This window comes from Propithecus coquereli, unplaced genomic scaffold (assembly GCF_000956105.1).
Source record: "Propithecus coquereli isolate 6110/MARCELLA unplaced genomic scaffold, Pcoq_1.0 Scaffold142, whole genome shotgun sequence".
Taxonomy (NCBI): Eukaryota; Metazoa; Chordata; class Mammalia; order Primates; family Indriidae; genus Propithecus; species Propithecus coquereli.
Window position 1 is genome coordinate 2083973 of NW_012138525.1, and position 13340 is coordinate 2097312.

The 13340-nt window shown below is 52.5% G+C and overlaps 1 protein-coding gene across 5 annotated transcripts in view; it reads left to right on the forward strand.

Annotated features, from left to right (window-relative positions):
* The window catches only part of RAPGEF1 (Rap guanine nucleotide exchange factor (GEF) 1), a 63151-nt gene that overhangs the window by 25111 nt on the left and 24700 nt on the right, over nt 1-13340 (forward strand). For 4 of the 5 annotated variants that reach the window (XM_012639863.1, XM_012639865.1, XM_012639864.1 and 1 more), the window contains 3 exons: nt 233-733; nt 4169-4371; nt 6791-6949. In XM_012639863.1, coding sequence (XP_012495317.1) covers nt 233-733; nt 4169-4371; nt 6791-6949 — 863 coding nt within the window. The remainder of the gene's footprint in view (nt 1-232; nt 734-4168; nt 4372-6790; nt 6950-13340) is intronic. The other variant, XM_012639867.1, reaches the window with a different exon arrangement.

The following is a 13340-nucleotide window of genomic DNA, read 5'->3' on the forward strand; positions in this document are numbered from 1 at the left end:
TAATAAATTCAAAAAATTTAGGAAAGTACAAAGGATAGTATAGCAAACAGCCACGTTTCCATCTGTTTTACTTTTATAATCAGGGAGAGGAAGGAAGAATATAAAATACAAAACACAGAGACAGGTTTTTGTCACACACTCACGAGTGAGATTGGGCTAGGCGACAAGGGCAGGACTGTGTGTTTCTCGGGGCCTCGTGGCTAACAGGCGTTTCCCCCTGTTGTGATTGCAGATCACTATGATCCTGACTATGAATTCCTCCAGCAAGACCTCTCGAACGCAGACCAGATACCTCAGCAAATGGCCTGTAACCTTAGCCCGCTGCCAGAGTCCTTGGGGGAGTCTGGGTCTCCATTTCTTGGCCATCCTTTCCAGCTGCCTCTTGGCAGCTGTCCCCAGCCAGAAGGGCCCTTGGCCCCAGGGCAGCAGACAGACACGCCACCCGCCCTTCCCGAGAAGAAGCGCAGAAGTGCGGCCTCCCAGACCACGGACAGCTCTGGCTGCAGGGTATCCTACGAGCGGCACCCCTCGCAGTACGACAACATCTCCGAGGATGACCTGCAGAACCCAGCCCCGATCCAGTCCGTCCCCTACACGCCCTTTGCTGCTGTTCTCCCTTTTCAGCAAGGAGGTTCCTCAGCGCCTATTGAATTTGTGGGTGATTTCACTGCTCCTGAAGCAACGGGGGACCCAGAAAAACCACCTCCTCTACCAGAGAAGAAAAACAAACACAGTAAGCTTTTATTGAGCTGTGTCAGGAAGTGTATTTTATAACCTAAAATGGTGACATGTTTTATTTAAGCATTAGACTAAAGTCAAACCAGTGGCCTCTTTTATTTCATAAAAGATAGGACCATGGGTACATGGACACTTCTGGCAGCCTGGCTTTGTCATTCCTGGTGATTGTTTTTAAAGCCCAATCGGCTGACCTTTCCTTTATGGTCTCTATAAAATCTCTGGCCCAAGTGCTTCTCTTTAGATGGCAGTCAGCTGGCCTGGCCTGAGCACACAGGGACAGAGGGGAGGAGTGAGTGTCCTGGTATCCAGGACAGCATCGCAGCAACATCTGTGGAAAGCAAGGTGGGCATTTGATTTTAAGCAGAACTTGCCTAGTGCCCACAGAGTGCTTTCCAGGGACCCCTGAGCAGAGGGTGCGCTGTCCTCTGTTGCAGAGGACAGACACAGAGTGACTTGGAGCAGAGTTTGCCTGGCAGGAGTGACTGAGGACCTCTTGGACCAGACGTTTTAATATATGATGTTATTAGGACCAGAGGTGGAGCTGGAATTTTGAATATTTGTTTATATTTTGAGCATTTTCCAACTGTAAATTTGCCATAAAATTATTAAGTAGAGTTCCACCGGAATTTCTGTTTTCCCCTGGCTCCCCTGACTGCCCCACATTGTCGAGAGTTGCCTGGTCCTGTCGGCCCCCACCCTCTCCCCACTTTGCTAACACAGCTCTGCTTTGATTTTCTTTGGCAGACCAGCTGTCACCACTCTGACGTGTGAGGCCTCATCAGCCCCACAGCCCCAGGGTTCCCTGGCCTCAGTTGAAGCATCCAACAGAGAACTTCTACAAACTAGAAATGGAATCTCTATTCTAGATTCCCAAATGAGAGCATCTGAATGGTTCAGCTTAGAGCTGGATCCTGTTCTTAAAGAAGGGAGCCCTGGCTCAGTTAAACCCAGCAAGGACTGTCCTGAGGGCCAGCCAGGCAGTCTGTGGCAGGAGGAGGCTGCTGATGGTGTAACACATTCCCAGCTCCTCACTGGGTGTTACCCAGCTTGCATAATGGCCTCAGTGGTGTGGTCCCCCCGCCAGAGGGAGAGCTGGCTCTGTGGGGCCAATGATGTCATCCCCATCTGTTGTGTAAATTTGCTCATTAGAAACCAGGGCACTTGGGGAAGGGGATGCAATGGCAGTGCAAGGACTGCTTCCCTCTCTGCCTCCTCCCTGCACGGGCAAGTGCTTAAAGCGCTGTCGGCCTCCCCCTCCACCCGCCCTGCCAGGAGCAGTGTGCCACGTGGGCTTCACCCTCTTTTCTTCCCTAGGCGTCCTCCGAGCTCAGACGTGGGGACAGGATGGCATCCTTGCAAACCGCAGCCGGTGCCAGGAAGCCTTACCCTTCCAGCTCCTAGAACAAGTGTGGGCAGCCGTCCTCATGCAGGGTCTGCGGAGAAGAGGAGGAAAGGGAGGGGTAGCCATTGTTTCCTTTCAGACAGTCATGTGTGGCTGAAAATGTCTTTCTGTTCGTTGGGGCCAGCATTTTGAGACTTTAGCCCACTCGTCAATGTCTGCAGCACTCATGCCTGCAAACCTTTAAAAACTCCCGAGAGCTGCAGGCATGGCATGCTCTCAGCTGAAGCTGCACACGCCCTGTCACAGGTAGTCCTTGCAGCCACCTGCAGAGTGGGCATTATTAGCTCACATTTTATAGATAAAGAAACGGGAGCTCAGACGAACTCAGCACTTGCCCAAGATCGACAAGCAAGTGGGTGGCAGATCTGGGGTTCAGAGCCAGGCCTGTGTTGTGGCAGCATGTCGCACTTCCTCCAGGCTGAGGAGGAAGTCCGGCCCTCTTTCCTTGAGCTCCCGTGAGTTTTCAGTAGTGACCCCCATGCAGGGGATATTCTCTCTGTACCCTGTGAGAGAGCCCCAAACTTGGGGTATCCTGAGGCTCTGTCCTAGCCCTGAGTCTGCTCTTCAGTCCTTGAGGGAACTCTCAGAGCCTTCTATTCTGCGACCCTGTGGAAAATGCCTCAAAAGATTGCCTTGAGGGCATGAAGGAAGTGCTCATTATCCCCTGTGCGTGACCCATGCTGGACCGAGTTCAGACATGCTCAGTGCCGACGTCATAGCGTGTCCTCCTCACGTTGGTCCCGGCTCCTCATGCCAAGGACAGCCCTGTGAGTCCCTTGTGCCAGATGAGCTTCCTGGTCACTGCCTGTTACCTGAAGTCCACACAGGCCCAGTGCCCACTGTAGTGCCAGCCACCAGCTCTGCTGGCCTCTGAGCCACTGCTGGGCTGCCTTTGAGATGGGCTGCGTCCTCCTCGTTTCTAGATCTGAAACCCAGCACCGCGCGCTCTCTGTGCAGCATCAGTAGTTCGTGGAGCCCTCCTGAAAAGAGCACAGTTCTACCGAAGAGGCGCAGAGGTGGTCGTGTTTAGCCTTTTCAGGGAGCAGTCGGTGGGCGTTCAGGATCACCTTCCCAGGCCGGAGTCTCCCTCTGGAACTGGTGTCCTGGGTTGTGCGGTGTTAAAGGGGACGCACTGTGGGGCAAGCTCAGGGGCTGGGGAGCTGCACTTTTCTTTTAGCAGCAGCGGCAGCTTAGAGGGGAAGCTGTCCTTTCCTGTCACCCTTTTACAGCCAACTTCTGCTGGGCACTTGTTGGAGCTAATAAATTCTTACTTATTCTTTTAAATAAAGAAGGTGACTTTGAACCCTTTCCTTCAGTGAAGGGCACCAGAAAGACACACCTGGAGAGAGAGCATGTCCTACATACCTAGACCCCAAATGCAGTGCAGGGGAGAAACGAACCCTCTGTGACCATCTTCCTCAGCTCAGTGTCTCTGCTCTTCCTTAATTTTCTGACTAGTTTAAGTTTCCAATGAAGCCCCCAACTTTGTAGTTATTTGAAAGTACAAAATTCAGTACTGCAGAGCTGTCCCTGCCACTATTTCTTGGATCTGAATCTCAGCTCCACCTAGCAGGAGTTCATGGCACTTGTGATGTGACCCAAGGGGAACCTGGCAGCTCAGTAGGTGACTAAGACCAGCTGTCCCTGTGGCCGTCCTGGCGCCCACCGCACACTAACTTACGTCCTCTGCTTCCAAACCCAGGGCCCCATTACTTCCCAGTTCTTGTCAAAGTCCAGAGTTTGCATCAGGGTTCCCCCTTCGCGTTGTACACTCTATGGGTTTGGACAAATGTATAATGACATGTATCCACCATTGCAGTATCATACAGAATGTGATTTCACTGCCCTGAAACTCCTGTGCTCTGCCCACTCATCCCTCCCTAAGGTGCTCTCAGTGGAAACCGCCTGGCTGCTGTGGGAAGAATGGGGGGCGGGGTTCTCTTGCCCAGCAGCCCCCAGCCCAGCCCTGCCCCAGCTCTGCCCGGGCATGGGAGGCGTGGAGCTGCCACCACCCTGTCTGTCCCACAGTGCTGGCCTACATGCAGCTGCTTGAGGACTACTCGGAGCCACAGCCCTCCATGTTCTACCAGACACCACAGAATGAGCACATCTACCAGCAGAAGAACAAGCTCCTCATGGAGGTTTACGGCTTCAACGACTCCTTCAGTGGGGGAGACTCCACCCAGGAGCTGGCCCCGCCGCCTGCCCTGCCCCCCAAGCAGCGGCAGCTGGTAAGTGGCACTCTCCCAGTCTCAGGTCCCTGTACTGCCCATGGTGACCAGAAAGTCCGATCCAGCAGGTTTCTAGGAACTAGAATGACCCTCCTTTGTGGCAGGTTTAACTCTCTTTTCGACCGTGGCGGGGGCTGTTGTGTGTTGAATGCTCCATCTCCCACGTGGGTGCTTTCGCCTCCTCCTGAGCCACTCCCCAGCGACCTGTCTCCATCCGCCATCCGCACCCTGAAGGTGGGGGCCTTTCTTTCCTGGAGCAGCCCCTTGCAGCTGGGACAGGCTTGCACTGAGAGGGTTTGCTTTCTCTGCTGACAGTCTCTTGTAGTTTTTCCTTCTTCTATGGCTCCAACATAGACCTCCCAGAAAGGAGGGACTCAATCAGAGCACAGGGCATGGTCTGTGCACGGCCATCTGTGGACTTGATTAACATAACGGGCCTCACTGTGTGGAGTGACTTACATCCCAGCCCTGGCGGGGATGGCCCAGTGAAAACAAGCTCCACTGAAGCAGGATGGCTTTAAACAGAGCCACTCTGTGTTTCAGACACGCACTCTTCCTCCTTTAAGAAACACCTCTTGTGTTGAGGGCTCCCATGTACGTAATGAAGCACAGGTCAGCACAGAAGGCAGGCTGTTCCACCGTGGGCAACCTGACAGCCTCTGGGAATCGCCGGGGCAGTGGGCAGGTGGGCACATTGGGGATACCTGTTGCGTGCCTCCAAACCTTTTTCTCTTTGCTACCAGTTGATGAACCCAGTAGGCCCTAGTCGGGCTTTAGGATCAGAGCCTCTTGCCAAGCCATGCTCCCCAGGAAGAGCACACACTCAAGGGAATCCTTGGCCTCCTCAGAGCTGCACGTGCTGCTGTGCTCATGTGCTGGGCAGTCTGGTAGCTTTCTAACGAGAGGGACTGGTGTGCGTCTGAGCCATCTTTTATCCATTGCAAGAGGATGTGGAGGTGCCATTCCAACTTTTCTGGGAGGCCTCTGCCAGCTGGAGGACAAACATCCCTAGGTCACTCCTTGTAGCACCTGGGGCTCAGCCTGGTGCCAGGAGTCCCTGAGCCTTCCTACACTTGGTCGGCGCAGACTGACCAAGCAAGCTGTTTTCCTCTCAAGAGCCACAGCCAGCCTCTTCAGAGGCAGCCCCGTCCAGGGGAGGAAAGGCTGAGCTCCTGTCACTCGTCAGCCATGTCACCCAGGCTGTGTTCAGGGTCTCAGTTCTTCACCTGCCCTGCCTGCCCCACAAACGTTGAATGGGAATCTAAATTGCTCCAAAAATGTTCCCAAAAGGGATCTCCACCATGGAAACCGAATGCCTATTCTGGGGACCCCTGGCCTGAAATGCTCGGTTAGAGCCGTTGCTGAGCCACATTTCGCTGAGAGTTGAAACATCCTCAGCCCCTCCTGCTGGCGTCCTTCGTGCCCCTGGTACGGTGGAGGCCACAGGCTTCTGAATGTTCGGAGACGGGTCCCTAGCGAGTATGTGGAGTCAGAATCCGTTCTGAGGGAGCGCTCTAGCCCGCACACCAAGCCAGTGGGGCAGGAGCGAGCTTAGCCCCAGCAGGCCTGTGAGGGACCCCCCTTGTTAAGCACCTTCCCAGGTAAGCACTGGAACTTTCTTAGGGTCTCGCACCATCCTCACCACAGCTCCCGGCATCCCCATTGTGAGTAAATCGAAGCTGAGAGAACCAAAGAGACTTATTCCAAGCCCACAGCTGGAAGTAGACCTGGGAACTAAACCTAACCCTAACTGAAGCCCAGGCACACCACGTGACAGGCCGCCCAGCTGCTGCCATGCCCCCCTCAAATGCAGATGTGGGGGAGCTGTCCACATTTTACAGACAAAAATGGTGATGATGATTACATCTGTTGGCCCGTGTGCGGCATGGTGGGCACGACTGCGAGCACTTTATACGCATCACCCCATTTAACCCCCGACAGCCGGCGTCATCCCCATCTCACAGATGAGGAGCCTGAGGCACGGAGATCTTTAAGTGATGCCCGAGGCCAAGTAGGTGATAAAGGCATGGTCAGACTCACACCCAGGTAGCCTGAGCCCCAGTCTGAACGCTGAGGAAGCGTGTGTGACCTTATGTGTCCCCTCCCCACAGAGGAAGGAGCAGCTCAGAGCCAGGAGTCCTCCCCAGTCTGTGTGGCTCCGGCCCACTTGTCCTTCTGCCCAACCTGCTTCCAGTGGACACGGTTTGCGTGATCTAGCATAGGGAAGTGGAGGAGGGCTTCCTTTCCTTCAGGTAGCCTGGGGCAGGTATTTTTCATCCCTGAACTGGGCCCAGAAGCCGTCCCTCTCCAGAATGTCCCTGAGCAAAGGTAGGTAGCAGCCTACACAGCCTTTCCCCACACGCCTGACTGTTCTCTGCTTCTCTCCCCCTTCCCCGCCTTCCCTCCTCCCTCTGTCCAGCAGGCCTCCTATGCTGCTTCTTCCTTCTCCTCTGTCTCCTACTGTGTCCAGCAAACTAAAGTGGCCTTCACCCTCGAGGACGGCAGTGCCACTCAGGGCCTCAGTGTGTCCGTCTCTAACTCCTTTCTCAGCCGGCACGGCAGCTTGCCCGTGCCCTCGGTGAGTCACTCCCTGCTGCTCTCAGAAACGCAGGAACAGGATCATTCCTGTGTGGCCTGTGCCTCACGGATCTGTGTTCTGCTGCCCTTCACGCACTCGCCCTTCTGCAGACCCCTGCACGTGGAGGGGAAGGGTATGAACGGCTGGTTCTCTGGGGTCTTAGGGACTGTGTGACATGTGTCCAGGTGGAGGGTGGGGACGTGGGGGACGTGAGTGGCCACATCTGGAGTGTCACCACTCTAGCATAAACTGGCAGAGACGTGGCCTTTTTATTCCAATCTCCCACTGGGCCTTGGAGCAGCCCGCTAAGTGTTCTATGTTTAAAAATGAATGTTCCTAACATAGAAATCCAGGCCAAGGGGAGCGGGCTTTGCCAGATGTGTGACAGTTTGAGTTTGAGGACTGTATCAGTTAGCTTCGGCTGCATAACAGACCACCCCAAAACTTAGCGGCTTAAGATGACAGTAACCATCTGTTGTTGCTTACGACACAGATTAGCAGGGTGGTTGTGCTGATCTCGCCCAGCATGGCTGATTCTGACTGGACTCGCTGACGTCTCTGGGACCTTAGCTGGGACAATTGGGCAGATTGGGTCTGTCCCGTTCCCCAGGCTAGCCTGTGCTTGTTCCCACGGCAGCCGGCAGGGCTCCAGGAAAACAAACAGAAGCATGCGAGGCCCCTAAAGGCCTAAGCTCAGAAGTGGCACGATGCCACTTGCATTGCAGTTGCTCAGTTAATTACAAGGCTAGCCCAGAGTCAGGGAACAGGGAAGTAGATGCCACCTGTTGCTGGGAGTTCCTGCTGAGTCTCATTGCACAGGGGCACAGGTCCAAGAAGGGGAATAAGTTGCAGCCATTTCTGTAAACAGTTTGCCACTAAAGCGTAGGGGGTACTAACACTTAAGACAGGGTCTTTCGCTGGAACCTGCATGTGTCCAACAACGTGAACAGCCCCCATTCTCCCTTTAGTCTGTTAAAATGAAACCGAGCAGCAGGAGAAAGGACTCTAGAACAGCTCCTGGTCCCACTCAGGGTCAGTCAGGCCTTGGGTCCTCCCGGGCCTCGGAGTCTTTCCTTTGGGATTGTCCTTTTCCTTGCCTCATATTTTGATCGTGAGGATTAAATAAGCCATGAAACGGCTGGGCACGAAGTAAGCTTAGAAAGTGTATTATTACCGTTCTTGTTCTTGTTACCATAGTAGTAAGAGTTCTGGATTCTAGTCTTGTTCTGCTTCTAATTTTAGCTGTAAGAGTTGGGCAAATGGCTTAACCTCTTTGGCGGTTTCTCCCTCTATAATTGATGAGTTTGAACTGGGTGACTTTCAAAGACTTATCCAAGCTCAGGTTCTGAGTTTGTTTTTGTCTGGTTTCCATCTATGTGCAGGGCTGGCAGTCCCATTCCCAAGGCCCTCCGTGCCCAGGGCCGAGATGGTCCTGTGGTTGAGAGGGCCTTGGAATGCGTTCTTCCCTTGGGTGCTGGGACCCGACTCTTCAGAGCCCTCAGCAACTCTGCTTGTGCCGGGAAGGCTGAACACCTCCCCCACCCCGCCCTGGCCACACAGACGCCCTTTCGTTTCCTCAGAAGGCACGTCTGGCAAGCTCCTTTCACAAATCTTGCAAAACTTGGCTTTCAGACAATTCTGGCTCTAGGCTGCATTTTTTTTCCCCCTCTAGTTTCTACAATATCCCTTTTGAGCAGTTAGGGGTTAGAGGACTATGAATGAACTGGACTGTTTGCTACAAAATTAAAGAAAATTTGTGGGCATTTTAATTAAGTTTGGGCATGAGTACATCATTGTTTTTATCCCTGGAACCTGCAGGAGTCTTAAGACATCTTGCATCTAAAATACTACATCCTCAGCGCCTACTCCACAAAGGAGGCCAAGGGATGGGTGCCCAAAGCTAATAAGGTGCTTTATTTGTCAGAAGGAAAATGCCTCAAGAACTGTTAGTAATGGCCTGAGTGTTTGGAACAGTTGACATCTGATGTGCTGAACCCCAGAGAAGTGATTTAATATGATGCGAACATGTTCTTCATGTATTCTGGGGTTAAATTCTGAGATGAGCCCCAGATGTAGGGCTTTGGATTACTGTTATTCCTGAATTTCTGTATTCCATTGTTCTTGGGCCTGGGTCATCGGTCCAGCATGGAATTGTGAAGGGTGCCTCTTGGGAACACAGCAATTGACAAATCTGAAGACACCTTACATGGCTCTTGGCACGGTAGGCTGTTACTTCTGCTAAAAGGTTCCAACCATCGAAAACCTCTTGCCAAAGGGATTTATAGAGGAATAAACCTGTGTTGGACAATTTAAATTGAGCTAGGTGCTGACAAGTATTCTTGTTCTCTCTTCTCATGATCCCAGGGATGGTTTTAATTCAACAAGCTCAGGACATTGGCTTGTATGGGTCAGGCTGCCCGAGGGATCCAGAGCATGGAGTTGGCCCCAAAAAGGGCTTGCGATTCAGGAGGCAGAATAAGACAAGCATAAAAGAGACTCATGTCCAGGCAAGATGTGAGCAATGGCATGAGAACGACAGTCAGTAGAAACCTCGCGGGAGGGGGAGCAAGGCCAAGGTCAGGCAGCACTTCATGGAGGTTGGTGGTGGGGCATGAGCTGTGGCTTGGAGGGCCATTAGGATTTCAGGGAAATGAGGAAAGCGAGTCAGAGATGTTCTGAGCAGAGGGGCTGCCTGATGGATGGAAGCGTCCCTGCCAGAAGGGCATTTGGGGCGTAATTGCTTGGGGAGTAAGGTCATGGAGGGTGTAACAGCAGCCAGCCTTCCTAGGCCTCCCCGGGACCTCCACATGGGGAAGAGCCAGTTGCCCCCACACGGCAGGCTCTGCCTTTACTGCACCCAGCTATTTTCTGAGCTTCTCCCTTGTCAGCTCAGCCCACGAGTTGGTCCCCAGGCAGATTCCTCCTGCTGTTCCTGGGCGTGCCCGCCCTCGTCTTCACAGGCTGCAACCGGTTTCTTGGCTCCCAATCCACAGCCACCCTCCCTTTCCTAACCTGCGCGTAATCCTAGGAGGCTCAAACACAAGCATCCGAACTCTGACACGTGGTCTTGGAGACATTTAGACCAGCTTGATAAAAGACAGGTGTTGGGGGCAATAAGTGAGTGAGTGAGGTAGGAAAGATGTGGAGAGAGAGGCCTGAGAGGCCAGCTACACTGTCCTGACTCTGTCCTGATCCTGCCGGATCTTGTGTGTGCCTGTCACGCAGGGGTGCTGCTGAGCATCTGAGTGATGGCCTCACCATCCCTCCTAGAAACAGCGATGGTGCCTGAGCTTTCTGGCCTCTTCCTGTCCCTGGACTCTCCCTCAGTGGCTTTCTGGGCGTGCTGCCTGCCGGTTCTCATGGCAGCCCTACCCAGGGGAGCTGCCCACCTCGGCCTCTGCTCCAGTCCTCCCCGCCACCACCTGATTCACACAGCCCTCTCCTGCAGATCCCTTCCCTGGCCCTCGTTTTCTCTGATTCTGAGCACTGGTGGTGCGAATCTTAAGGGTTTTGGATTTGGTCCATACTCACTTTGTCCTTGACCAAGAATCATGGAGACTCTCAGTAACCGTTCTCGTGGCCGTTGCCCTCCAGGTGTTACAGTGTCGGTTGGCATTAAAACAATCACCTTCCCCATCCCCCAAACTATTCTCTTTTATATTTTTTCTTTGCTAGCTGTAAGTGATGGATATTTACTGTCACCAAGAGCTCTGTTTGGATGTTAGGAATCTGTTGAAATTCTTTATCATCTTGGCTTCCAGAATTCTGGATAAGTAAAACTGCTAGCAGCACAAAGTTTTGAGTAGAAGTTATGTTGAAATGCTCATAATAACTCATTTGTTTTTAAAAAAATCTTCAGGGTAAGAAAGTCAAGTGTGTGTCATCGTGAGGACTTCAATTTTTTAAAAACGGTCTGTAGAGCAGCTGGTATCCCACTCTGGGCAAAAGAGTCATTTTCTGAGATGTTGGACCCAGGTTTTCATGGATCTGCACATATGCTCTTAACAGAAGGCTTGAGCTTCGTGCAGACACATGGTCTCTCCGCCACGGCCCAGCCGTCTCCTCGCTGCAGACCAGCCAGAGCCGTCCCGGGAGGTGTGGCAGGCTGTCTCCTCCCCCACCAACCTCCTGGCCACAAACTGCCCCTGAGGATTTACCCAGCAGCCATCATAGTCACCGTGGGCACACTGGTCTAAAGGTCAGACAGGAAAGAGGAGAGATGACGAGGAGAAGAGGAGAGAGGGGTGGGTAGGAAAGGGGGAGGGCCCATGTGGGGACTGGAGAACAGTCCTGTGGGCTCTCAGGCTGCCTGACACAACAAGGTGTCTGTCCACCTGTTGCAAACAGTAAATTCCTGCAGTCCTTGGCTTTGTCCTTGTTTCTCCCTGATGTCATCTTGTCTTTACTGGCTTCCTGTCCTGGTCAGGACAAACCTGTGGCCTTGGTACATGGCTTAGTGCCCAACAGGCAGGCGGCCGGTGCTCTGTGGCACTGAACAGGTGTGAAAATCTTGGTTCACTCAAAGGCAACAAGTGGGGACCAGGGAGGGAGGCCTCGAGCTCTTTCCCTCAGTCCCCGACATTTCAGGATCAGCCTGATGCTAACATGTCACATGACAGCCTCTCGTCCCCATGAAACAGATACATCGGTCCCAAGGTCTGGTCGAGCACCCATCATCTTCCACGTTTTCCTTCTCTGCTGACCCACGAGGCCCTGGCTGCTGATGTCTGGCTCAAGTTTTATAGGTAGTTCCTGTCTGCAGAGCCCTTAACATGGGTTGGCTCCTGCAGTGTGTTCTGCCCGTGCTATTCCGCCCTTCCTGAGTGACCCAGGGTGCTGTGGGCCAGTGCTGCCTCTGAAGTGTGAAGTCCAGACTAGGTCCCACTCTGACCCTGACACGGCCTTGTAGAAGAGGTGCATGCACACCAGCCCCCCTTCCAGGTTTCTGCAGCCCTAGGGAGAATGTAGAGCCACCCTTGGAGAAAGCCCTGGCTCTGGAGTAGGCAGTTACCACCTGAGCCCAGGAACAGGCCTGCCTTGCCCTACAGTAGGCAGAGAGGCGCATGCCCATGGCAGGAGGCAGGACTGGTCCCTGCCCTGACAGCAGAACAGAGCTTAGAGTGCCTTGCCTTGGGGGCTTTCGAAAGCACGGCTCTGACTCAGCCACTTCCACCCCTTGCTTCTAGACTTCCTGACACTTTGTTTTTGTTCACAGCCTGGCACTTTGGCTGGTCAGTGCTCTCAGATCATCTTCAGGACGAGAGTGTCCCTGTAGCACCTGGTAATGTCATTGCTCCATCCATGACAGACAAACTGGCCAGGTACCTCCTTCCCTGTGAAGGTCATTGGTGACGTGTACCCTAAGGGCGCAGTTCCACACGCAGTGGCTCTCCTGCCTTTACCGTCCCATCAGGCTGCTCGTCTCCTTGTCAGGGGCCTTCCTCACCACTCTGCGACAGGGTGGTATACCCCAGTTTTAGAGCTGGAGAAGCCAGGATCGGGAAGCTGAGCCATTTGTTCAGTCTTAAGCTGGAGCCAAGGGTAGAATACAGATCCCCACCGCAAACAACACGGTGTTAGGTTAACATTTTGGAACTGCTCACTTGACAAATAAATGTTGGGACCTGGTAAGGCGAGATCAAAAGGAAAGTCCACAGGCTGGACGCTAACAGGTGTGTGTGTGTCCTTCATGTTCAGACACATTATGAAGTGTAGCGACAGGCTCTAAATAGAGTTCTAAAAATGAGCATAAATTAGAGCCACTGTCATGCTGTTGAAATCCAAACTGAGTAAAAATAGTTCAGTCAGATTTCTAGAACTGAATTTGAATCACTTTCAGTCTGTACTAAATCTTTCTGTAAAGATTCGATGCTATTCAGGTCACTACTCGGTGAATATACAGACAGAGCACCCTAAAACACACTGGAGGTTTCTGCAAGAGTGTCATTAGCCATGAAGCCATCCACCAACCTGCAGTGTTTTCAAGGAAGATCTTATGACTCAGGTTGCAGAAATATGTCAGATGAGAAGGAACTTAATAAACTTTTTTACTCACCCATCTTACTACCTAAAATTCTCCCAAGCGGAACATTTGTTTTTTTACATCCTTTGTTCTTAGAATTTTCAAGTGGTTTTTAAAAATAAACTCCACTCGGAAGTTTATTCAAAAGGGAGAGGATTATTTTTTGGAGCTGACGTGATGCTAATGTTGCCACTCTTTGAAGAGATTGATGCCATCTCATTCACACAGTGTGACCCACAAAAGTGCCTGCCTACCAGGAACAAAGACAAAACAGCCCGTGACAGATCTCAAGTTCAGGTGCTTGTGGCATTGGCCTCAGAATATACTATTTGGCTGTGGAACCTCATCTTTTTTTTTTTTTTTTTTTTT